Genomic DNA, 27424 nt, shown 5'->3' with positions numbered 1-27424 from the left:
TGCACTGCACTTAGTTTTCCAGATCACGTCGCGCGTGCCAATAACAAAAGGCATTTCCTAGTTCCGCTTCGCTCCATACAAAACCCCCTCCCCCCCTCACTGCCTTGTATATTCTATTTTGCCCACTGTCCACCGGAAGAGTTTATCTGTGTTTTGGGGAGTTTCTCGATTCCCGCGATTCTACGAAATATCATGAGACACTCGCAAAACTAACACCGATAAACAAACATTCTCATTCGCGAGTAGGTGTGTGTGTGTGTGTGTGTTGCTCTGCCCCTCTCGCTCCCACCGCCTCTAGCTGGCTTTGTCTAACCGCCAACGCTTTCGAGACGGGCCAACATTCCAATCCGATCGGCTCGGATCGGGTCTAACCTTCAGGCAACTTGTCGCTCGAACCAAATATTGTCGCACAGCAGAGAGTCAGAATCTGGCAGGGGTGGCGAATGGGAAATACCCTTTAATGAGTAGTGGCTTGCAAGGATCCTACAAGGATCTGTGTATCTAACTTGATTGAATTTGAATTTTTATTAAACAACAGCAAAGGAGAGCAAGTAAGACATAACATAGAATTGGAATTCAATACTGACAGTGTATGAAAATGTATATTTCGATATTTTTTAATGTTAAACACTGGAGAACTTTCCTATACACTATTTTAAGTTTTGACTTTAAACATTTAATGGCTTTCTTTACCCCTTCACCAAAGTATAAATAAATTTCCACAATCAATTCTGTTAAAGGACATAATCAATTTGAAACTGATCTCAGAGCGGCTGTCCCCGCTCCGAGGTTAGGGTATTGCCTCTCTTCGGATTCGGCTACAGATTCAGATTCAGATTCGGACCGAGTTCGATTTCGATTGTTCGGACTGGCTGGGCGCTCTCTCGTGCTCTCTCGCGCTCTCTCTCCTCCGAAGTCGGACTTGAATGAATGGCCAGCAGATGGACCGACCGCAAAATGGAAAATGCCGATCGGTGGCGGCAGCGAGGGGCGATGCGGGGGGAGTGGCGGGGGTTTGCGCCAAGAGGGAGCGGCGATCGCCAATTTCAGCTAAAGCTATAGCCAAAGCCAAAAGCCAAAGCAGCAGCAGCAGCAGCAGCAACAACTGAAAAGCGAATAACAAACGGCAAAAGCAAAAAGCCAAGCAGGTAGATCAGTTGTGAATCTGGCAACAAACCATTTGGCTGGGGCTGCTGCTCCAAAATAACAAAAACAACGCGATCCGATCCAATCCCCAATCCGATTCCATTCGATTCGATTTGATTTGATTCGATGCGATCCTCTCTTCGGCTCCAAATGTCCGCGTGTGAGTGAGTGTGAGTGTGTGCCTATTGAATGCACTGTGTTTACTGTATTGTTGTTGTGCTTTTGCCGCGTTCCTGCTAATAAATATCACAATATATCCCCACAATAACCACACTTGTATATCAATCTGTTTAAAACCGCCCTTTTGGCCATATATGTAGGTACATAAGTAATGGCCTGTAGCTATGATTTAGGCCCTTTGGCACGTGACTACATTGCAAGGATAACATTTTTCCGCTGAAGTGAACGAAAAACGCGTGTATTCAGCGCCTTTTAGCGGCCTGTATGACGCCCTATTGGCCTTTTTAGAAACATCTGTTTGCCAATGTGTGTGTATGTGGGCTAATTGGCCAATACCCCAGCCCCTCCACCAGCCACATGTTTGTCCACAACTCACAAACTCTTGACTTGTTTGTTTTTGTTTTTTGTTTTTGTTAAGTGATCGATAATATGCGATCTGCTGATGACCAGTGTTAAGTGATCAGAAAGCGGGATAACTTTGAAGAGTTGACTGCGAATGAAGTGTAAATGAAGGCCTTTAAAGTCAAAATATACATAGATATACATATGTACATAAGTATCTAATGTAAAACCTATGCCAAAAAGGGATCATCCTCATCGCGGGTTAAGATCTACATATGTAACTAGAGCACATCCGTATAAGTGCGGGTACGTGATAGCGTTTATAAGGTGCATATATAGTCGGTGTACGTGGGTAGTTTGCCATTAGCTGCACAAATGCGAGCGAATCAAATTCTAGTGGATTCTAGTGGAATGGAATTGAGTTAACGCATGATTCGATGACGCTGAATCAGTTAGCCCTGTTTTTCGCTCTTACTGTTATGGCTTTCGTTACAACCGCCCCAATAAGTTTTGCATATGATCACAGTGAATCCTCGCTTCAAGTTCCGCAAAGAGTCCCATGTTTAATGAATAGGTATTTCATTGACTTACATTTAGCTGGCTTAATCGATAGGTCCACAACTCTATAGATGGATGATTAATTTGCAGCCACAAATTAGCCAATAAATACATTTTTATTAGTTCGTTAATCACTTCATTCAACAAACTATTCGCTTCGTTCAATGAAATCGAATCGAGTTCGTTCATTCAAGGCGAGGATCGCGTTAGGAATGCTGCACTGTGGTTACAGGTACGACAAACTGACAAACTGACAAGTTCCACTTTTTTGTATGCCACACAACAAATACATACAGTCAACACCAGACAGATCACAGATCACGGTTCTATAACGTGTATATAATGTATGGCAGATATACATATACTCGCTTTGTGTGGGTCGAAGAAAGAAAGAAAACAGCATCAAGAATGAGTTAAGTAAAGTCGCGCAAATAACTCGATCGTTTCGTCATTTTGAGCAGCTATCAATATTTGATATATGTCCAAATACACAGACATGACTATATCCATATGTAAAGTGTACATATGCAAATCGATTCGCAGATCTACACTGGGGAAAAAGTCTGTAAACTTGCTTATTTGGTATATTTGGTTATTTTATATCTAATGATTTCGCTTTTGAAAATAATATTGTCAGCATTCTTTAAAGTCGCTTTATAAGAGAGAGTGAATACAAATACCTTTTGGAGTAGGATTATATGTAGTTTAATATGATACCAAAAGTATTTTTCTCTGTGCACAGACACATATACAGAACGCCTTGACGTCGAGCATCGTAAAATCCTCCGATTTGGTAGATTTGTTGACTCCAAACCCCGTTTGTGTGTCAACAGTAATATTGTGTTTAAGTCTGTATGTTTCTGTTTTAGTTTCTGGCTCTGCTTTTTTTTTTGGTTTTTGTTTCGAGAACGCTTGAGCGTTTCAATAACAGGCGGGGGCGGGTCGCCAGGCGAAGGCGTTCCAAATGATTTGGATTTGACTTTGGCTTTGGCCAAAAACGAAAATTAAAACTCATTTTGACCAAATGCGTTCGAAACTATGCGGCAAAGCTGCGGCGAGTGGGCCGCTCAGTCAGTTCAAAGTTGTTCGAAGGCAGCAATTATCCAAATGATCGACCGATGCCAAAGATCGGAGAAGTGGCGAACACAAAATCCGAGTCAAGGGGACGACAACAAAATAATTGATCCTTTGATTTAGCATGGAAATGCGGGCTTTTTTTTGTAGATTCCCAATCATTAAATTTCTTTTTGAGGCATACACAATTCAGCCGCAATCATTGCAACTATAAAAATTATTCACGAGTTAATAAAAATCACAGGTTCAATGGTAAATCAGTTAACACTTTCTTATCGGCTTAATTGTACATTTGATGGGGTGATCGATCTGTTAATGGACGATTCAAAAATAAAGCACTGAATAAGGCACAATCTGTGTTATGAATGGCTCTCCACATAGAACTAAGTCTAAACTATAAACAAATCGATTTAAAGTGTGTTAAAATCTGAAATTAATTTAGAAAACTGAGAATATTTGTGAAAAATGTAAACAAATTGTGTGGCGTATATATTTTTGGAATCTAATAATAAATCGTTTTAAATCCCATTAAAAATACTATCGAGTGGCTCCATCTCTCGGAATAAATGTGAACTCCCTCTTGAGAAATTTGAAGCATACTTTTCAGCTTGCACCAAAGCGGAAATAAAGTTTGAAACTCGGCTAAGCTAAGACAGCAACCAGTGAATCTAAATATCAAAAGCTAAAACAAATTGTTTAAAAAAGTTTTTGTGCAAATACTAATTAAAACTGCTGAATAATTCTTTATGAGTGAATAAATTAAAAATTAAAATGTGATTGAAATTTTACCATTTTTTATTTATTTTTAAACAGAAAACAGGTTCAAATCAGCAAAGTGAAAGAACTGTAGGAGCAAAGTAATCGAAGTACATTCGACTTTATATTTATGAGACAAATCTGACAAATCTGCAGCGGCTATGGCTTTAAGCAAGACCATCAAATCAAAAGCTGGCGCCAAAGACGAACAAAACGAACTGGTGAGTGCTAGATGGACCCCTTTAAACCTCAACCACCCCCACTGCCCCCTAACCCATCGCAGTTACTAACAATACCATTACTTACAGTGGCGGTCAAAAAAATATGAATTTTTGAGTACCTAAAAATTACACTTAAAAGAAGTGTTTTAAAAATGTGCAAAGTATATTTCTAGTCAGAATGAACAATAAACTCAGACGTTTAATATACTAAAGCATACTTTTAAACACATATTTTAAGATATTTCAATATTTTGCCTTTTACCATGTCAAAAAGTGAGGTTTCTATGTTCATAGCACCGCATGGCCATATTTCTTTGACCGCAACTGTACTCCCCTGCTGGCTGGAAGTGTACTCACATTTGGGCCACGTTAATCGCGTAAGGTGGCTCAGGTAAAGCTCTCGACGAGCGGGCAAAAACAATGAATGGCTGCCAGCGTCGACAGAGCGTCGGCAGAGCGGCGGCAGAGGCAAAAATACAACAGCAAAACAGCAAGAAAATAATAAAGTTTTTCAGCTCAGGTGTAACAAACTAACGGTGCAGTTACCGACGGCCAGCAGTCGCAGACGCGCCATCGAACACGCCGCTCGCGATCGCGCGCTCATTCGGATTCGGATTTTCCATTTTCCATTTACCATTTTCCGTTTTCCAGCAGCGGCTCAGCACACAGTTTTTCCAACTTATTCGGTTCGGTTTTTTTTTGGTCGGTTTGGCACGATCGTTTTCCGTTTCGATTTCAATTTCCATTTCGTTGGCGCTTCATTTAACACAAGCGCTTAAATTGAAAAGCCCTCGAATTCAATTGATCTAAATTTAATTGTGTTTTGTTTTGTTTGCTGATTGTCGCGTTGCACTTGATTTGTTATTTTGTATTTTTTTTTATTTGGTTTTATTGCTCGTGCGGTTTTTTGCGCTAATTGCCTGCTGAATGGCGAAGGCAAAGTGCAAAGTGTGACAGTGCAAGAGATAAAAATAGCCAGCGATCGCGAAAGAGAGAGTGAGAGGGGTAGAGAAGGGTAAGCGGCAGGCAAGTACACTCGGAAAAAAAAAATGTGCATCATGCTCAAGAACTTGTTCTTGGTTTCGTGATAGAATGCATTTGAAAGGAATTTGGCTGATTATTTGCATAGATATCTCCGCAAATGTAAGGTGCATTTCGATATTTGAAAGTTCTAGCTGTCTACACTTAGCCAAATACTTGCAGTTGCATGCTTCAGTAAAATGTATAAACTGACTCGGTAGTTGAAGTATGACACTAGTAAGGTATATGTAGTTCGTCACTACGCAGATAGTGATGCTGTGAACATTATTCTAAATGCATGCAAATATTTCGCTGTACATGCAATTTTGATCTCGAAACAACAGCGAGTTAGTAAGAGTATGAAAATATTTAAATAAACTTAGGAATTTCAAGACCATTGCAAATAGTGAGTACCAGCTTGGGGCGAAAAGCCATTAACAATTATGAAAACTAGGCCAACAAATAGATTTCGCTCAACAACTTATTTGCATGTGCGTGGAATTTCTAGCGATGCGCATTGTTTGTCGTTCGAAAAGATATATGTTTTTTGTGCTGTGCAGAATTGTAGAATTGGATATATATATATGTATATATATTTTTTGTGATATTGCGACCCATTCCCGTTGCCAAATCTTGTGGCCCAAGTGGCGTATACGTGCAAAAAATTAATCATTAACTTGGGCTTTTTTGCCTTTTTGCCTTTTTGCTGCTTTTGCACTCACTCTTCGTCGTTCGTTTCGTATGTTGTTTCGCTTCGTTTTCCTGCTCCATTCGTTGTCGTGACATTTGTTGTTGTTGCTGTTGTTGTTCGGCTGCATATTTGCCAAACAACAAACAATTTAGTTTGTACTTCTATTTTGTTGCCATTTTGTTGATCTTTGCGTGTTGCATCACTCAACCCACATGGCCCATCGCGCATACGCAATGTTGGCCCAGCGAATTAGTTCTACCATTGGCGCAATATTGCCACTTTGTCAAACCCCAAACCCCCACCCCCTACCCTCTACCTCCTACCCCTACCATTGCAGCGGGCCACGGAAATATTTTCCCACCATTAAGAGGCCCCCAAAGTCCGAGAGATCAGGCAATATAACAACAAGGCCTGAGAAACACTCACATATAGCCACAAATCAAAGCCTGCACACAAAGTGTTGGACACAACACAGCGAGAAAAGGGATGGCACTCTTCAGGAATTTTGTACATTTTGTTGCCAAATATATCATTAAATTATTATTATGAAATATTTTAAAATCATAATACAAAACTAACTATAAAATCTCACCAGAACAGTAATCATTTGAAGAGTTTTGCCCAAGTTTTTTGCAGTGCATCAAGTTTCCAAGGGGGTGTAGTGCGGGGGGGGGGGGGTTTTTCACTAGCACCCACAACTAATGCAGTTGTTGTTGTTGTTATATCAGTTTGCTATTATTATTGTTGTTGTCGGCGGCTGTTAGTTGCCAGTTATGTGTGGCTGCCTTTTTGAAAAAGAGTTTTGTTTCCCGCTTGTTTATTGTTGTTTTTATACGTGCTCAACTTGTTTGTCCGTTGTGGTTGTTTTTGTTGTTTTCGTTGTTTTGTTTGTTGTGGGTGAACTATTTAAGATTTTTTCCCGCTCTTCTAAAAGGAAAAACTCTTTTTTGGCCTGTGTGTTGCGTTTTATTTATTTATTTATTTTTTTTTTTCGTTTTTGGACAGCAGCCACAATTCAATGTCTTTGTATGGCCAAAAGGCGTGAATTAAATGCAACTACAACTTGCCGGTGGGAAAAGGGGACTTTGGCTGGAGGGTGGAGGGTAGAGGGGGTAGTGGGGGCTTTTGGGGGATTGGCTGGGACTAGTTGCTTTGGATACCTATTCGTCGTTGGTTTGACCAGTGCGTGACTTGTGGGCTCGGCTGCAACTTTGTTGTTGCTGCTCAGATCGCACAGCTCAAAGCCTTCATATATGTATGAAGTTGCTGTTGCAGCACGCGAAAAAAAGCAAGAAACTTGAAGATATAATAGGATAAACACATGAAAAACAGGTCATTCTTATCAAAATTCTTTTTTACAAGAAAAAAGATATCTTAAGCTATGCTTTTTTACAAAAAAATGGTATCTATAGCTATGCTTTCTTACCAAAAAAAAGGTATCTCAAGCTATGCTTTTTTCCAAAAAAAGGTATCTTTAGCAATGCTATTCATTGAAGCTTGGTCACACAGCATGTGCAGTGTGACCCTGCTGCCCAGCCTAGAAGAAGCCCATGACTAAAGTTGCTATAAAACTAATCTGCATTTTGATTGTCCATCTGAAAACTCGATTTTTCTCAGTGCTTTGCTGCTGTTGCTTTTGGGTCAAGTAAAAGGCACTGCGATTGCATTAGGAATTGTCAAAGTTTGCCAATGCTGCGACTCCAAAACTCCAGCTCCCCCGAAAACAAGCGAGATTATTCAATTGGTGACTCATTGTTGGGCGTGACTACACCCCCTCCCCTCCCCCCCCCCCACTCTCCAGCAGAGATCCCCTTTTGATTTTGGCCCAAGTAAGCCTGTCACAAAAGAGGAGGCATCGCCTTAAGCGGCACACCGACAATCCCAACTCAGAAGCTTCTCTGCCATATTTTTACGTTTACTTTTTTTTCCATTGATTCCCTTTTACAAAACATCAACAACAAATCGATTTGACCGGAAGCAATTACAAAAATGGCCAAATTGCAGTCACAATTAAGTGTGTGTTGTTGTGCCGGCCTGACGTCATCATCATCATCGGCAGATCGCTGAAAAAAAAACTAAAACCGAAAATAGCAAATCAGCCAGTCGACAACCCGGTCAAGATTTATTGTCCGCTTGCCTAATTATCGATTCAAGAATCGTTTTTCCCGCACCAACGAGCTTGTGGATGTACAAACATAGATACATAGATACATATATCGAGTCTGGGGAACATCCGTAGGAAGCAGAATCTGGGTTCACAAGAGCGATGGTCCACATAAACAGTTAGTATCTCAAGTTGGTATAGGGAAACTGGAGTTCAGTTTGCAAAAGATTAGTAAATCCCATAGGAAACAAATAAGAGGTCAGTTTAGCGAAAGTTATGCAAGTTACGAAACTATTACTAATATTCAAATATGCAAACGTAGTTGAATAAAAATTTCATACTTAGTGCTAACACAAAGCATTCAAATAAGTTCCTGACTTAATTAGCAATTGAAGTATTACACATTTCGCAAGCCCTTTGCCAACTTTCTGTGTAAATCCAGCCAGATATCTTCGTGTATATCCAAATATTCCCTAATACAGCAACTGCAGTCAGAGGGCAACATTTTCACAGGCCACTTGGTCTTGTTTATTTTTATTTTTGTTGGTTTGTTTGTTTTGCCAACGCCGTGGGTCTGCTGATCTGACCTTTGGCCGCTCTTTGGGTCCGGCTAATTCAAAGTGGGCCCACAAAGTTTGTTTTGCGTCCGAATTTCCACTTCTATTTTCCATTTCATCGCCTTGAACTGTGCACGTTGCCCTTTTGGATTTTCTCTCTTGCTGCCCAAACGAAAAAGTATATATTTATGTATATGTTTTGGTAACAAAATAGATATAGTAGTCCAAATGCCGGAGCCGAATACATTTATGGCCCTTGGCTGGGGCTTAATGAGCTAGCAGAACCGTTCTGGGCTTAACGCTTGAGGAGTTTAACGCCCACTGAAAAGGCGGGCGGCGTATCATCCATGGTTATCACTCGAACGAGTATGGGTACATAATTTAAATACAATTTTGGTGGAAAATATACAGCAACACGAATGCTGTGAGTGCCTTGAAAATTATGAAATCCAAGCTATGGCTAGGTAATACCCATTTTCTGGGTGGTTTTCAACTACATACTTTGCTAACAATGATCTTAAAGTTAGAAGTTGCTGTTTTATATGCTCCTCTTGCTGTTTATCTAAAATATAGATTTAGTTTTACCAGGGTTTTTTGCTTTCCCTCTTTTTTATCTCTCTTTCGCCGTTCGCTGCTTTAATTGTCTTTCAATTCGATTCGATTCGATTGGATTTGGTTTGGTTTGGCTTAGAATCCGGGCTTAATCCTCGCGAGCTGGAGCCGTGAATCGCGCGCTGCGCTGCGATGTGGTGCGAGCTCTGGACTTGCCGCCGAGCAATACCACAAACTGGAGCTGGAAGTGCGACTGCAACTGGAAGAGGAAGCGGAACGGGAACGGAAACTGGAAGGGGAACAGAAAGTTGGCGGGAAGAGTGGGACGAGCAGATGTAGTCGGCAGTTAGAGCACAGCCACCGTTGCAACCGCCAGCGCCAGATGATCGAATGGTGGTGATCCTCCTACTGTCGCCATGCACTTGCAGCCGCAGCAGCAGCAGCAGCCACGCCCACGACCACGCCCATGATCCCGGCCACGCACCATCCAAGCACCACCATCAATACCACCACCAGCAAGCACCACAGCAAGCACCACAGCAACCACCATCGGTGGCTAGAAGCGGAGATTCCCGTAGCAGCAATGAGTCTTCATCGGCATCCACGGGCGACACAGCCATTCCGGCTGGATATCTGCAGTTGCACCACCAGAAACAGAAACAGAATCAAAATCAAAATCAAAAACAGAATGAACTACAGCATTATCCCCAGCAACCTAGTCATAGTTGTAGCACAGCCACAACCACCGCCACAACCACAGCACCACTGCCCGTTTTTGGCCACGGAAGTTGGATGCCCCAGCAGCCGGCGAACGTCGTGCCAAAACCACCGCGATCCCATGGCCTCCATTGGTCGACGACGAACGCCTTTCCTGCCCCAAATGCCTGCCCCAGCCAGCAACAACCGGTCATCTTTCGCGTCCAATCGTCACTGCCCAACGGGAGCTTTACTAACGCCACCACCACCACAACCACCACCACTGACTACGTGCGTCACGTGACCCGCGTTAACTTCTACGACATTGATACTTCGCAGGTCGAATTCGAACCCAAAGATGACGAGGACAGCAACGAGGTCAACGAGGCAAGCAATTGCGATACAGAAGCTATTACCAAAGAAGGTGAGTTCATCTAGTTTATCTGCACATCAATTTATTAGATTGGGTAGGGGATTAACTTAGTAGGTGATACTTTACTTACTGATACCTCATTAGTTTAAGACTAGTTAACTCTATGCTTACAATACAGCTTACTAGATTAGATTAGATTGGGTAAAAGTTGTATCAGCCCATAAGAGTTGAACCAAAGGCTTATAAAGTTGCAGGATCAACCTGAGGCTAAGAATAATCCCAGATTTCAGGTTACTGGCTATCTAATAGGGTTAAATAGATAGATAGATAGTCTAGATAAGTGAGGGAAACACGAAATGACAGTATGTACATATATGAACATGGGCAATCGCTTAACTATCACATCACTGCGATCTCCAGCGACGAAGTGGGTTCGACAGTTCATGTCAAGACAGTGATCAATCGGAACGTACTGAACCGATCGCGTGGGTGAGCCAATCAGGTGACATCATCGCCATTGGCATGTCCAAGCCTTCGAGCAACAAATTGCCACCAACCACCAGCAAGCAGTAACCAGTAACCAGTGAGATCACAGGGAGTGAGTAGAACAGCAGAGATTTGCATGGATCGGATGAATCGATAGCAGTGGTTTGACATAGTCAAATCCAGTGACTGGATTACTCACTTGATTATCGATTGCGGCTTGTGGTTGTGCAATAGTGCATTTATACTGCAACGTACAATTGCTGCCTAATTTGGCAAAGAAAATCGGTTTTAATTCAGTGTTAACAACTGACCTCTCGCACATTAAGTATACGACCCGGTGGCCGCCGAGGAAGATGGGAAATGCAAGCGAAAGCAGCGAATGCTATGAATGTGTTTCCAATCCATTTCCATATTCATAATTCAGCTGCTAATCCCAAATTCCTTTCGCTCCCTGCCGTTATTATTATTAGTTTTTTTTTTTTCAATTATATGTACCACCCGCGGAAATCATAGAAAGTTTTGATTTAATTATGTGATTAACATAACACAAAGGCGCCACAGGCAGCAATAGCTTGCAAGCAGCCAGCAAGTGGCAAGTTGCAAGTTGCAACTGCAACAATAAGTCGATTACCTGCGGCAATCTGAAAAATGTATGCACAACAACCGTAAAAAACGTGTAAAAATTAGAAATAACAAGCGGCTAACAACAAAATGCAAATGCATGGAAGACTGCCAACTGAATTGTTTGGAAAAATGATCCAAAGGAAAAGGCAATGTTGCAGCGCTGCAGTGGCAAAAGATTTCCCACGTTAGCGAATCATTAAAAATCAACTCGCGAGCCAGCTTGACAAGCCATATGCAAAAATGGGAGGAAAAGCGCTGGAAAAATTACAATAATTGGTGCACCACCTAGCGACACCACCTCCCACCACCCACCTCTTCACCTGCCACTTGCCACTTGCGACTTGCCAGTTGCCACTTGCTTCTTGCCACCGAGCTGCTACTTTGGTTTCCATTCTATTTGTATTGCAAAGGAAGTGGCTCCTTAACTGCGACAAGAAAGGGAAAATTGTAGCTCTCGTTTGGAAAGTCACATAGTTGTATTATTGTATAAAAATATTTATGTGTATATTCATTTCTTATACTTGCCTATAAGTGGTTTCTATTAAATTTATTTGTTATTATTTATTTATAAAGGCTATAAATTACACTTCTAAGTTCCTAATTAAACAGGCTATATAAGTTTTAGATAGGCGTCTTAACTTGGCTAAAACCAATAGTTTTTGTGGCTTCCATATTTCTTAATACGTGTTTTTCTAATAAAAGTATCAAATATCAATATGATTTATTTAGGGAATTGCATACCACTTTATTATGTCATAAAATGCAATACAAGTAATATTCAATGATGATATTTAATGATCACCTGTTTCCTTGTGGATTCTTTGGGTTTCGCACCCGTTTTTTTTCTCTGTGTGCCCACAGAGGGTGGTCTATAAATTGGAAAATGCGATTGAGAAGGGGCGACATCGGATTTGGGATAGGTTGACAGGCCATAATCGATACCACAATTAGTACAAGTGCTGATCGCAACCAGAGATGTAATGCAATATCTTGGTGCTGTGGAAAGACCTGCAGACAGATCGTTGGTGGATGGTGGAAATGCGAGGAAATCGCGGGAAATCGGTGGAAATCGCTTGAAACCGAGGCTTGTTAAGTGGGCGTGGCGAAGTAACATAAATTCACATTAGCGTCAAGAGCCCAAGCGCAATCGATTGAAGCGAATCGGTTTTTGGTTCGGTATATTTTTCCCCCTTTTTTATACCCGTTACTCGTAGAGTAAATGGGTATACTAGATTCGTCGAAAAGTATGTAACAGGCAGAAGGAAGCGTTTCCGACCATATAAAGTATATATATTCTTGATCAGAATCAATAGCCGAGTCGATCTGGCCATGTCCGTCTGTCCGTCCGTCTGTCTGTCCGTCTGTCCGTCTGTCTGTCCATATGAACGACGAGGTCTCAGGAACTACAAAAGCTAACGGGTAGTAACGGGTATCAGATAGTCGAGAAACTCGACTACAGCGTTCTCTCTTGTTTTTTCCTCCATTTTTCCATTTTCAGTTTTGAATCCGATCGAAACAATGGCAAACGAAACCGAGAATGCAATTGCACCCGATATCCAACCTGCTGAAAAGCCCCTTTATTTTTTCCCTTCCCCTCCCCTCCCCCCCTACATCCATTTTCCCCCCCCGATCCGCAGCATTTTTCTGGCCACATTTTCCTCTACGATTTTCCTCTCCTCGTCTTGTGCCGTTTGTTTGCTTAATTGTGATTGTTGTTGTCGATGGCGTTGTTATTGTTATTGTTGCTATTTATGAAGTGGTTGACTGCCCTGAAGGAAGGGAAAGAAAAATGGGGCTGGTGGGGGAGGGGCGGGAAAAACTGAACCAGCAGCAGTTGCAACAATGCGGATATGTATATATAGTGTGCGCAAGTGATAAAGATAAACAGTCTGGTCAGGCAAATATATATAGACGAACAATGGGCAAAGGCCTTGGCACAGTGACTCCTCCTACAAAGTGAACACTCTCAGGCTTTTATTCTTAAATGCATTAATCTTTAATGTTAATCAAGGAATGTGGAGGAAGTGGAAGTATCTAAGTATCTAATAATTTAACTCAATCTTTAAGGTACTTATTTATCAATGAAGCATCGGTAGAAAGTTGGTCCCTTTAAGTTGCCAAATTGTAATCAGTACCCCAAAGGCTTACGTACTCCATAGCCAGTGCGGACTGTAGTTCAATCGACTGCCCAGCGGACTGCAATTGCGGTCTCGAATTCGAAGCAAGTCGCGGACTTAGATTCAGATTCAGACAGACGCCAGACAACGCGACGTCTCGTTTCGGTTTCTGCCGCTGCCGCTGCCACTGCAAATGCAGATAGATTATATAAGTGCGACCTTTAATGGTCCAGCGATCTCAATGCAGCCGAGATCCAGAGATGGGTCCAGAGAGCGGGGGCCACAAATGGACAGAGATGGAGCCCAGGCACGGCGGGAAAACCCACCCCATGCTCATTTTCCCTCCACACGATGAAGGCAGCAAAAAGCTGCTGCAGGGGGAAAATCTCGCGGATGTCCGTGCTTTGGTACAGGTTGCTCAACAACTAAAGTATTATGGAACTCCTTTGACCATGTACATAGGTACTTTAGGTAATTTAATTTCAATCTTAAGGTAGTTAAATTTCAACCTGAGTTTCTAAAAACACCTGAAACAAATGCAATATTGTAGGGTTAATCAGCCATCTTATAGCTTTTTTTCATTTCCCTCGTTTTTAGCACAATTAAAGCAGCAATGCAGGTTTTTTTTTGTACTTAAAAATGAAAACGTGCCGGGTTAAGTTTAGCCTTTTTTTTCCAAAAATTCAACAAAAATCGGACAGCACTAGGCTCGGAGTACAGTTAGCCGAGAGACCAACTTGGTCTGGATTACGTAATTTGGCGAGCAGCTCGAATGCGCTGGAGCGCTTCACGCCCCTCCGACTTTCCGACTTTCCGTCTTTGCGACTTCTTTTGTTAGAAGCGACGGAGTAGATCTCAAAATGGGCATTATCCACATGCAAATGAGGCATCTTGGGCAGTTGGCTCTGTTGCAATTGGTGCCAAAAAAAAAAAAAAGAATATAAAAAAAATAACAGCAACTGCAGCAGTTGGCGGCACGAGATTCATTGGGCAACATCTGGTCCTGTCTGCAAATCTGCAGTTGGCTGCCCCAAAAGCTCGGCTCTGAAGAGCTTTAGTTTTGGCCCAAACCCGAGCTTCAAATGGCCAATCAATCTGGCAGTTTGGATAGCCGCCTTTTGGGATGCAGCCCCAAAATCAATTCGAAGCTTAAGATATTGTGCATGAAAGTATGAAAGAACTACAGAAGTTTGATAAGAATTTGAGATTAAAACTAATTATTATTAATTATGTCTATAATTGCTAGAACATTATAAACATGGCTCAAAATTACAAAAATAAGCCAAGATATGATATACATATGTGAGCATTTTTTAATATTTGTAAGGATAATAAGCATACTAAGCAATATATTATAAATAAATTTGTTATAATGGATTATTTATTTATTTAAACTGATAAAAAGCTTTCCTCGTTTTCCCCATTTTGCAGAGGAGTGGATAACGAAGCGCAAGACAGAACTCACAACCACCAGACAGATCGAAACGCGGGTGAAGCGACAGGTGAAGCTGCAGGATGGCAAGGTGATCGAGGATTCGGGGCCGATTGTCTCCACCAACACCACCGAGGACACCGACAAACAGGAAACGGAAACCACTGAGGTGGGTTGTTAAGTGATTCGATTGCATTGCTATAAAGAGCGGTGTGAATTCCAAGAGGCACTTTTAAGTATATGACTTACCATTAAATCCCCATTTTCCGCTTCTCTTGAATTCAATTTCAGAAACGCGACCTTGACCTGCCGGATGACCTCGATGGCAATGCCCAACTGATCGACGTGGCCGCCCTGCAGGCGGGCGCCATAAATGAGACGCAGTTGGCCCAAATCCAAGAGGTCTTTGGACCGGCCGACGGGGCCGGAAAGCTGGTCAAGCGCATGGTTCCGCGTCCGGTGGACGGACTGGTGCGTCAGACGGACGACAAGCGGGTCATATCGCACGAGGAGATCAAGGACTACCACGAAACGGAGGACGTACAGCATCACGGCGACTTCACAGATCAGGTGGGTGTACATATGTTGAAATCGGTGTGGCTTTCAACCAATTTCTATTAAGATGTTCGAAATCTGAAATCACGTATACTCTCAAGTAGTCTCCCTGCACTGCATACCATTTACTTATTACAAGTTAGCTTTATGTTCCAATTTACCGCGAGTTTCATCAGGAAAAAGGGGGAAAATGGCTTTGGAGCGCAGCATTTGGCGGGAAAGCGCTGCAATTTTCTCATTAGAAGGGGCTTCCCTTCCAATTGGTCGTGGAACTAGCGCCCACTCCCGACCTCCGACCCCCCACAGTGGAGTGCTATTCATCTTGTACCTAAGCTTCGGCTTCGACTTCGTCTTCATCTTCGTCTTCATCTTCATCTTCGTCTTTGTCTTCGGCTTCAAGTTCGGCTTCAACTTCGGCTTCGTCTTCGGCCTCTCCATCTCTCCATCTCAATCACGAGTGGCGCTCTGCCACACTCGCCGCTCCGAACAAGAAGAAGATCGACCCAAGACCGGTTGGGTTAAACGAAAACAGGAGCGGTTCAGGCCCAGATCGGTAGTCAAGTAGCCAGATCAGCCATTAAGTGCAATTTATTTTATTCGATAGGGATGTTGTTAATTAAATTTATCATATCACTAAGTTAGTTAATTAGTTAATTAAAAATACGAGTTATACATGCACTTTATCTGGGAATACAACTATTTTGCACTGATTTTGAAATTTGAATTTATTCAATGTATATTTCTTCGAGTGTTTTTTGCCTGTGTAATCGGAGACAGGACTGTGGACAGGCCGAACCGAAACCGAAAATTGGCGTAAATAACTGAAAATCAATTCGGCGTGAAAAGCAACAATGTAGCAGCACTGGATAGTTGGCTTTTTTTTCCCCGATTAACTTGCCTGCCGAGGCACTCGGACGATGACGATCAGTTGCCGTTGAGCGAGCGAAGAGAGTACAACTCGGCTGTTGGCTTTTCGCATCGTCCCGTTCCGTTTGATTTTGCGTTTTGCATTGATGTACTGTTATTTCTTTTTGTTTGGTTATCTGTTATTTATCAGCGCATTAAAGACAATCGGTGGAAAAGCACGTTAATCGTTAATCATCTATCGGTATCGCCAATCTTTACGGCTGTGCGGTTGTTGTTGCTTTTTTGTTTACAAAAACAAAGCTACACTCTCTCTTTATTTGAAATTAGATGAGTGTTTCGTGTGTGTGTGTGTGTCTGTGTTTGTGTTTGTGCGGCTTAGTTTTTGTTTTAATTTAGTTGTTGATGCGTGGGTCGTCTTGGCCAAGTTAGCAGTAGATGGTGCAACAGAGATTAGAGCATCGATAATTTTGTGAAGAAGTTGTGCGAAAGAGCAGAGCAGAAGGAGAAAAACAAAAGAGAGAAGGAGGAGGAGCAACACAGGCCCAATTTGCATAATTATCAAGGTGCGATATGTTCCAATACCTAATGGTATAATTAAGACCAATAAGCATCCCGAAATTTCCTCCCCTAAAACAAATTCCCATCGTGGTCTTCGGTACCCGAAAGACCAACATAAACCGGTAGTTGGCAATTAACCAAGCCAAAGAGGTAATGCCATTGAAGATGTGTTGGGGCTCTTGTTGTGGTCGTTATGCGGACACTTACAAGGCATCAGAGTTGTCCGCTCGACCACATCCCTGAAAACCTTATTAAACAAATTTTAACTCATATATAACCCTAGGCTTGAACGTATAACTAACTATAAGCTGTATACAAATACCTATACTAATTGGTTATAAATAATCACGTTCCCTGTAATTATTATTAGGTTGTTATTTATTTTAAACTTTTCCTATTGGTATGTAAAATACTTTGGTTTGCAGTTCATGATTGTTTTTTGACCATTGCGTTGCTGTAATTCCCAACTGGTGCTAGCTGTGAACAATGTAGACATTGTAGATAGTAGACGGTGGCTTTCTTTTACAACATTTAATTGTAAATGTTATCAACGAAAGCTACATTGCAACATTGCAGTTAGTTACAAGCTATTTCATTTAGTCCAACCAACTAATGGCTAAAATGATGGTCAACACTGCGAGGCATACACACTGGGATGATCGAGCGAGACAGAGTCAGAGGCTGGCAGAAAGAGAGAGGGCGATGGGAGTGCACACTCTCCCGAAGGCGAAACCTCGGAAACCTCGGAAACCTCTGACAAAAACCCAGAGCAGCTGGCTTTCGGCCCGGGGCAGACCTGTTCTGAGCCAGGTTTAATCAATAGCCAAAGAGCTACTGCTGCTGCTGCTGCTGCCGTTGCTCCTGCTTGGCTTTCTTGGATTCTAGGCGTGTCTGCGGCAGGTCCATGAACCTAAGATACAGATATACACAAACAAACCAAACCAAACACCAACCGACCAGCCATATAGCTATATAGCCATCCAGCCAACCAAACCCCATTGCGAACAAATTGCGGAATCGGTGCGAGATATACACAAGTACACAAGTACATAGCACATTAAATTTGTCCATGCCACAACATTCAGAGAAGTTTTGTGGAAAGCGACCACAAAAAGTGTTTGGAATTTGAATTTAAATTTTGTATCTCTCGGTACGTGTGTACTTCTTTGTCTCAGCGGCAGTCTCAGTCTCAGCTCGGTCTCCATCTCCATCTCCAGGTGTATCTATGTGACCACGTAGCGCTCTGTGTGAGTGGGTACTTGGCTGGTCGAAAACTCGTTTCGAGTCAGTCTAGGTGCCCCCACATGCTAAATCCAATCCAATCCAGCCCAAACAACTCTAATCAGCAAATGCCAATCAGCAGCAGCAACAGCAGCAGAAACAGCCGGGCATAGCCGAGGTTCAGGGGGTCTAAAGTTGGTCTAAAGTTGTCTTAAAGTTGGTCCAAAGGGGCATTAAAGGGGCTTAGACTCCACAATTCACGCAACGGAAACGATAAAACGACTTCGAGTCCAAGTTGGAGTTGGAGTTTGAATCCGAGGCCCACGGATCCCAAGCATAGACCAAGTATCTTTCCCTGCTTAGCTGCTGGCCACTGCAAAGCTCAAGCCACGAATTTGAATTTGGCTCCAGATTCAACTCTCAATGCCCAAAAACACCAGCATCAACTAGCGCGTACACTGGCACTTACTTACACTTACCACTTACAATGGGCCAACATAGGTGTTGTGACCTCTAAGAACAACTAAAGTTTGGTCTAAACTACCTAACTTACTTATCTTCTTAATGGTACTTTTAAAGGATTCTATTGATACAGTTTTGTAAACTAATGGCAATGGTTAAATACCATTCTCAAAATCTACTTTGCTTTGAAACGTGTTGTTGTACTTACTATGTTTTATTCCTTAATATTTACAAATGTCATATTTTAAAGATCATTATTAATTGAAAACAAATTTTCAATTTGCTAATTTTGAAATTGTTAATATCTAATTACGTTGATACAAAACAAGGTCAAAGGCATTTGGGTTTTTTGCGACCCACACAAACGACCTTTGATGCTATCTATTGGATTTTGTGAAGTGGAATGTGGTAGGCTTTTGTTGCCGTGTAGACATCATTATCATATGCAGGCGCGTTGGCGTTGGCCGCACACTAACTGAATTACAATAATAATAATCGATCGAGAGCTCTGCTCCATTCCGCTCCGCTTCGCTCAGCTCAGTTCAGTTCAGCTCAGCTCCGTTTGGTTCGGGTTCGGTTTGCCTCAGTTCGGAGAGGTTGAGCAACTCCCAAGGCAAACTGGTCTTGCTCGGTCTTGGTCGTTGGGTCCAAGCGATCCACTCCACCGTGTACACAGGGGAAAAAGGCTAAAGTCATCCATTGTTTCCTTACAACCTTAATGTATATGATGAACTGGAAATATTGGCATTTTAATAACTTGTTCCCTGCTCCCGGAGTCATATCTTCTTATCAGTGTCATGCCGGGCAATTCAAAACATTCGCATTTTTATTTATATTATGAACAGGAGATACCTAGATCATAGGAACGTCTCATTTTCCTGTAATCTTACCTTCCTATTATTAATTCAGCCATCTTCCACATACATAAGTATTCCTAAAAACATATACATTAAGAACAGAAGATACCGAGATCTTAAGATCCCCTAATGTTTTTGTAATCCTAGCCCAATACGATGCTCTTGTAACATAACTAAACTGCTTGTGTGCAGTCTTTACTAAATATTACATTTAATTTTTATCCAATTAATTCCGTACTTTTTGGCTCTGTGTAGCCTGCTTCGATACCAATAGCGAGTCAGATCCACCGCCATTCCGCCCCCTTTGGTTTGGCTTTAACAAAATTTGCTCATTTCTCTTTTTTTTCCCATTGCGATTTTGCTTTGTTTTTCATTTATGTACATATTTTCTGCTGGCTTTTGCTTTTGGCCACTTGTCATGCCAGGCCAGGCAACTTGGCCAGCGAAATGTCCATTTGAATATGCTGGCCGCAACATGAGTGCATGCATACGAAGTATCGGGGCCTTATACCAGTAAAGTACCAGTTCGAGTACGAGTACGAGTTCGAGTACCAGTATGAGTACTTACATAGCCTCCGGGCCCAGACCCTCCTGCACCTGGGAAACCCTCTACTTGCAGTCGATTTTCGTTGGAATTCAAATTCGACTTTTGGGATTTGGCCAGGTGAAGGCAATAAAGCGAATCAAGATAAATCACAACATGCGGGAAAAGTTGTCAACGCACATGGGTTTAACCAGGATTTTTTGGGTGGGCCAGTGGGTTGCACTGAATATAATTGATTGTATCTTTCATAAATATAGCTTATATGTGGACTTGTTAGATTTATTTGATAGCTTCAACTTCAAGTTATAACAAATAGATCACAGATCATAGGCAGCAAACGCTTCATTTGCATTAAAAGTATTCTTCTAAAGTTTAATGCTTCATACAGAGCTAATTTAATATTAATTGAATAGGGTAATTAAATTTACATAAATCAAAGACTGCATCACTTGTCTAGCCAATATGCTCGCTATTCCAAAAAAAAAGAATGCCACCAAGGTGATGGCGGTATTTTTGGCCAATGACAAATAACTTGACAATGCCGAAATCAAATCGCCAAAAGGGGGGATCGCATAAGGGGATATAAAGGTGAAGGGCCATATAAATCTTAAAAAGCCAACTCTTCGAAGCGAAGGAGATGAAGAAGTGATTCGTGACCGCCTCTGCGTCAGCAGCAACGTCATCGTTTGATATTAATCACCGATCGAAGAAGTTTTCAACCTATCCGCATATGTATATACATATATGCTTGGATACTTGGAGATTTCGTGTCCAATGGGGCTTTGAAAAAAAAAAAAGAAAAAAGAAAACAGACGGGATTAGTGGTTTTGAGTGTTGGGGAAGGGGGTATGAGTAAATAAGTATGGCTTTGAAGCTGACTGACCATCAAGTTTCTGGCTGAAAGCGAGAGAGATGGCAAAAACCAACTGGCTGAGCAACAACAAAACACTTTCTACGCGCGTTACCGTTAACGCAAGGTCGTCGACAAACAACACAAAATAAATAAATAAAACAAAAAAAAAAAAAAACAAAAAACTAAACAAACTAAAAAAAACAACAGGTTCAGGGGCGGCGGAACGGGGAGGGGGGGGATCGACTGTGGCTTCGAATGACGAAGACGAAGACGAAGAGGTACAACTCTTCATCTCTTTATCCACTGACCAGCGTCACCCAGGCGTGCCATCTGCTCGTCATCCAAGAAATCCAAGATGCGATACCCATTGCGATTCGACCTTGAGCTGTCCATGCCGAAGCGATCCCTTCTGCAATCCCCCGTACACAGAAAGAAATGTACCACGCGGTCGATTGAACTTTAAATTCGACTAGATAAATTGGGTATTTAATCATCTACATTATGTTCACTTGGGTTCAGCCCACAAGATGTTATTTATTCTTTTTTTTCTATGTCAGTTTAAATAGCTATCCAAAAAATCCTACCTACTAAAGTGATAATTTTGAAATATTACACATTCCTACAATTTTAATCCTTTTTGGTAGCTAAATATTTTTTTCTGTGTACCCCCACCCATTTTTCACCGCTCATTCTTGAGTCGCATTCTTGACTTTTACCGTTACCCCAATGACGTTGCCCCATCCGCGTTGGCAACTCGAAAAAGTAAGTGGATCGTGTGGATTTGTGTTGTGGTTACTCGCTCTGAATACTTAGGTGCGGAAGGGGTGCGCGGGGGAGAAGTAGGAGGAGGAGGAGGAGGAGGATGGTGACGGGAGGTTGGGCTAAACGGGCTAGGAGCCACCATGTGCAGTGACTGCATCGCTGCAGAAGTGATGCAACCCTTTGTGAGAGAAGTGAAGTGGGGAATGGGCCACAGATAATATTGGTTTACCGATTGGCAAAATCCGCTAAGTGAATCGCGGGAATATTATGACATCCATAATATTTATATACATATGTAATAATATTTAATCAATTTATATTGAATTATATTTGCAGACCTACGTGAACGCAGTTCGCGACGGAGTCGAAAACCTAGAGGCCGTGCTCTGTTCGCCGGAGAGCCAGCGGCAGTTGGTGCCGCTCGGACCCAAGGTGGTGGCCAATCGGAGCAAGTCGCGCAAGACCATCGACTCGGAGGACACGCAAAAGCGCTGTCTGGCCCAGGAGGACGGCACCCTGGTCACCGAGAGTCGACGGACCACCGAGCACGAGCTAATCCTCGACGACGAGCTGCCCGATCCGCCTGCCAACGGCGCCACAGATGAACGCGGGCTGCAGCTGCAGGTGGGCGAGCAGGTGACCACCACGGCGGCCAACCAGCGCTTCTTTCGCCAACGGGACGAGCAGCATGTGGACGTGCTAGCCAACGGTCGGCTCCAATCCACCGAGATGCGCTACGCCGCCGAGACCACCCAAATGGACAAGGACGGTCCCGCCGATCTGGAGCGACCAGGTGACTGGGACAGCCTATCCGACCGGATGCGCAAGCTTCGACGATCCCAGCAGCAGCAACAGAAGGGTGAGTCTATCTGCATTACAAATTACAAATCCAATGTATATTCCATAAGTATGTGAAAAGGAATAAATATTATTAAATATATATTCTAGATTTTCTATAACAAAGCAAGCATGATATTTGTATAAAGTGATTGTTTCACATTCAATTTGACATATTCGACAAACTTTTAGCCGATGACATCAGATTAGTTGATTAAGCGAAGAACTCGTTTTAATTTTGTTTTGAAAATAAGACATTATATAATTTAAATAAGTACAATACATCGCAGATAGCAAACGAGAACATTTATTTAGTCAAACACATTAATTAGTTAGTTTAGGGTTTTAAAATCATTTGTGATTAATTGAAAATGACATATGAAATCTTGTTGCACACAATTCAATTGCAGAGGTGGCCCTGCTGGCGGATCGCAAGGATGCGCTCACCAAGCGACCACTGGACTTCGATCGCGAGGAGGAGACGCGCAAGGGCGAGACCATGAAGTGGCTGGAGTCGCACTTTGGCAGCGAGTCCACCGCCTCCAATGATTCCCGCGACGACGAGGCCGATGCCGAGGTGGAGCCCACCAAGAAGAGCTACTTCAATGTGACGATCAAGTCGCAGAGCCATGCCCAGTCCCATCTGGCCACCCAGCAGCATCCGCATCCGCCGCACATCTCGCATGGCCATCATCCGCAGACTTTGCCCAGAAGCGCCGAGCGGGAGCGGGAGCGCGAGAGGGAACGCGAACGTGAGCGGGAGAGAGAAAGGGAACGGGAGAGGGAGCGGGATAGAGATCGACATTCCCATGGCATGACCACATCCGCCGCGCTGGAGCGCAAGGCGCCAGCCAATGCGGCTGGCGGTCGTTCCAAGTACTTTCAGGGCATCTCGAACTGGTCGGAACGCAAGGATCCCGGTCCGCCAGTCAATCACTTCTCGTCGCAGGCCTTCCGCGACGATCTGCAGGAGACCATCCGTCGCAATGGCCTCAAGAAGAAGGTCAGCGGTCCCGGCTCCAGTCAGGGATCTGCCCTGCCCCAGGAGGCGGTGGGCCAGCCCAAGGACAGCTATGTCAGCCGCGAGGATATACTGCAGCAAAAGCGCCAGAGCCTGTCCTCCCAGTTCCTGGCCCGCTCGATGCGCGGCTCTCGCGATGCTCTGGACGATCTGGAGGCCATACCGGGACCGGGCCCAGGTCCAGGTCCAACCATGATATCACCGCGTGCCGAGGAGCCCTCGCACAAACGGGTGGCCTACGGTCATCGCGGCAATAGCAACATCAATGGCACCCACATCAATGGCCATGCCGTGAATGGCGTGGCTCCCGCTCTGGTCAATGGCCGGGGCAAGAGCTATGAGCCACCTGCTGCTCCTCCGCCGGCCGCAGTTCCCCCACTAGAATTCGGTGGCGGCGGCAGCGGTATTGGTGGCAGTCAGCTGGGTCAAAATCCGCGACCCACTGTACCGCAGCGACGACGTGCCATCGAAAAGAAGCTGGGCGAGCACAGCCACACGCACAGCCACACCCACAGCCACTCCTCCCACACATCGCATAGCGGCCATTTGCCAGTCAAGTCGCAGGCTCCGATGCCGTCGCAGGTTAACCAACTGGAGCCTCCGCCGGACTACTCGCCGCCGCCCAGGAGTCGCAGTCGTTCGTCCTCGCCGCAGGTGGATTACCTGATGACCAGGTGGGCTATGAAGCTACATTGATGTTTGTATTTGCAAAAAAAGAACATCTTACATAGTGATTTGAGATATACTCCTAAATGGTTTCAAAATAGCGATACACACCGGGGTGTAAACACCTAGTGCGCCTCACAGCTTTGTATTGGTTGTTTTGAATTGGTTTTGGTTTTTATACAATATACTACGTAACGCCGTAATGTAAATGGTAACCATAATTGTTGAATCGAAATCGAAATCTGAATCGTAATCGTACCGCAACTAGTCGGGAATGTGGCTAACCCTTGACGGCTGCGAGGCGCTCGACCGCCAAGTGAGTCAATCGGGTAGCGCTATTTATACGCACCGCTCGCGGAATAAGCGCTTGGGAATTATAACGAGCGAAGCTCACTGAAGCCTGCTATTGTCGTCAGCTCAGCGCTGCGTTTGCGTTTGCTCCCCAGCAAATTAGCGTTTTAACTCGAAATCAAACAACTAATTGAATTTATATAATATTATTTTTAATACAACAATTTCTTAAAAAACTCATTTATTAATATTTATATTAAACATAAGCTTTTTTTATATTCTCTTGATCTAGATGAGCTGTTTTTATTATATTCTCTTTATTTAAATAAGCTTTTTTTTTATATTCTCTTTACTTAGATAAGCTGTTCTTCTTAAACCTATTTAATTGATGGTTACTTTTATTATTTATAAACTTATAATTTATTTAATATTATTTATAAACTTTTTAAAAATATTTCGAATGGTTAGTTTTGAAGAATTTACTTATAATATATGTATTTCTGTGATTTTAAATATTTAATAAATAACTAACAAATATATATATATTCCACATAGGGAGTTGCCTGCCAGCACGATGACACTCAGCCGGAAGCAGCAGCAGCGCACACGCTTCGCACCCACATCCAGTTATCCGCCGGCAACTGGAGGAACTGGTAACCTCCGGCCACCTGGAGCCACCTCGGCGTCCACATCGAATCTCTCGGCCATGAGCGGCGGCGTCAGTACATCCAAGTCGAGTCGCATGGGTCAGGTGATTGGCAACTCGCTGCGCAAGCTGGTCAGCAAAATTCGTTCCGCCAGTGCGGAGCGCAAGTTCCGCATGAAATCGGCGGCCAGCAAGTCGCGCGAGCAGTCACCCAGTCCAGGACAAGATCTGCGGGGAGTTGGTCCGCCGGTGACCACCTACCAGCAGTACAATGTGATCGATGGGCATATCGGTAGTCACGATTCCGAGGATTCCAATAGCGACAATCAGCGACGCAGAGAGCGGGAGAGGGAGCGCGAAAGAGAGCGGGAGCGGGAACGAGATCGGGAGCGTGATCCTCTCAAGCAAGAGAGCCAGTCGCGACAAAATTTCAAGCGCGCCGAATCCGCAGACCCGCAACTGCAGCACCTGGAGCAGGCCATAAGTCCCAGGCAGCGGTACTACCTGGGCGAAGATCCCTACTCCAGCACGCTCTATGGCAAGGAGAACCTCTACGAACGACGGCCACGTCAGCGGTAAGGATCTCATGCTAATCCCTTAATGGTTTTAGGCACTAATACAGCTAAACATTTTACATTTCAGTAACATGGAGCGACCGGATGAGCGAATGGAGCGATTGGAGCGCTTAGAGCGGGAGGATGACTACTACGAGTCCAGGGCACCGCCACCAGTGACGGCTGCGCACACTTTGGGTCGTTACCAGAAGCATGGCCAGCGCTTCAGTGGCTCCACGCCCAATCTGCACCAGCAGCAGCAGGATTACCGCTCGGCTCAGACGCTGCCACGCAAGCTGCACGAGCAGCGCACCCAGCGATTTGGTAATGCCATGGAGAAGCAGCCGGCTCCGGGCAGGGGGAGCTACCTCTCGGCTACCTCTGGACAACAGCACCAGTCAAGGGGCGGGATTCCCCATAGCCAGAGTCAGCAAAATCAGCAGAATCCCAACCCAAGCCCCAACACCAACGGCAATTCCAACCCAATGCAGGCACAGCAGGGACCGGCCAAGCCGGCTCGCACCTACGCCAAGGTTCTGAATCGCAGCAAGAGCTTCAATGTGCACGGCATGAACGGCAGCAACGATCCTAGTCCCATCTACATCGAAAAGCTCACCCGGAACAACTATCAGCAGCGGCAGGAGCCGAACTTTGGCTACGGCCTCGGCCAGGGACCCAATGCCAACTACAAGTCCAATCCGCATCTCTTCTCTGGCAAGGACAACTCGCTGAAGAGCGGCCTCAAGAGTCCATCGATTGTGAATCTCATCAGTCGCAGTCAGAAGGACCTGACCAAGATCGCTGGTAACGATGAGGATGACGGCGGCTATCTGGAGCAGGACAAGAAGCAGTTGTATCTGCGCGGCCTGCACCAGCAGGCGCCAGACCTCTACCGGGTGATCCATGGCGACGAAGATTACGGATCGCGAAAGTATCCGCTGCAGGCCAAGTACTCGCTGGACTCGCGTTCGCCGCCATCCGTGGAGCTCAACAAGGATACGGCGAGCATTGTGCGGCGCAGCAACGAGGTGGACCATCAGCAGAGCCATCACCACCACCAGCAGCAACAGCACCACCAGCAACAGCACCACCAGCACCACATCCAGAACCACCAGCAGCAGAACCTGAGACGTGGTTCGGGTGCCACCATCATTGAGTTGCGCCACCGCAAGTGACCCGGCATCCCCTCGAAACACAGTCGTCCTATATTTTGCGAACAATCGAACTTCCCATCTCGAACTATATATTCAGAAATCGAACAGAAATGAAATGCTGAACTGTTTCACAGCTCAAAGTGAATTATAAATAATTCATTTTCTCAAAATCAAATTATATAAATGCTATATATGCTATATATGCCGCTCTGTAACTGACTTTCTGTTCGAATACATATCCATAAATCCCTGCCAGGTCACCCTAATCCCTAACTATTTGCTAACAAATGCTCGGCCGTGGGCTTTAGTTTCATTTGACAAGCAGCAAATTTAAATATAAGGCCAATCAACCAATTGATTAATAAATGGGTTATAAAAAGCTGCATAGTTGACGGAAGTTAACGGAAGACGAATTGCAAATTGAGTTAATTGTTAAATAAGTGAACAAAATCTATATGTAATGTGGAAGCCATTCCCACTGTCCTGCCACGCCTCTTCCAATCGTAATTTGATAATACTATATAATGCCTACATCTAATTATATAATCTATTTGATCATTTTTGTTTTTTTTTTTTACTACTAATATTAACGTTTGTTGTATAGATACCGTTAAATGGATAAACTAACTAAAATAACTAATATTAAT

At 43.7% G+C, this 27424-nt stretch overlaps 1 protein-coding gene across 4 annotated transcripts; it reads left to right on the top strand.

Annotated features, from left to right (window-relative positions):
• Positions 1 to 1143: 1143 nt before the first annotated feature.
• Positions 1144 to 27327, top strand: LOC6525702 (zinc finger CCCH domain-containing protein 18). Of its 4 annotated transcripts, none has more exons than XM_002101488.4 (9): positions 1144 to 1316; positions 4114 to 4277; positions 10237 to 10321; positions 14929 to 15098; positions 15221 to 15499; positions 21945 to 22467; positions 22856 to 24140; positions 24979 to 25644; positions 25712 to 27327. In XM_002101488.4, the coding sequence occupies exons 2-9, from the start codon at positions 4218 to 4220 to the stop codon at positions 26796 to 26798; spliced, it is 4155 nt and encodes a 1384-aa protein (XP_002101524.1). In that variant the 5' UTR covers positions 1144 to 1316; positions 4114 to 4217; the 3' UTR covers positions 26799 to 27327. The 4 variants fall into 4 exon arrangements, with proteins under 4 accessions (XP_002101524.1, XP_015046429.1, XP_015046430.1 ...); XM_015190943.2 differs by having other exon boundaries at positions 1145 to 1306; XM_015190944.3 differs by lacking the exons at positions 1144 to 1316; positions 4114 to 4277 and adding an exon at positions 4827 to 5292 and having other exon boundaries at positions 9341 to 10321.
• Positions 27328 to 27424: the final 97 nt, after the last annotated feature.

The sequence above is a fragment of the Drosophila yakuba genome, chromosome X (assembly GCF_016746365.2).
Source record: "Drosophila yakuba strain Tai18E2 chromosome X, Prin_Dyak_Tai18E2_2.1, whole genome shotgun sequence".
NCBI classification, from domain to species: domain Eukaryota; kingdom Metazoa; phylum Arthropoda; class Insecta; order Diptera; family Drosophilidae; genus Drosophila; species Drosophila yakuba.
This window is presented reverse-complemented; position numbering and strand designations above follow the sequence as displayed.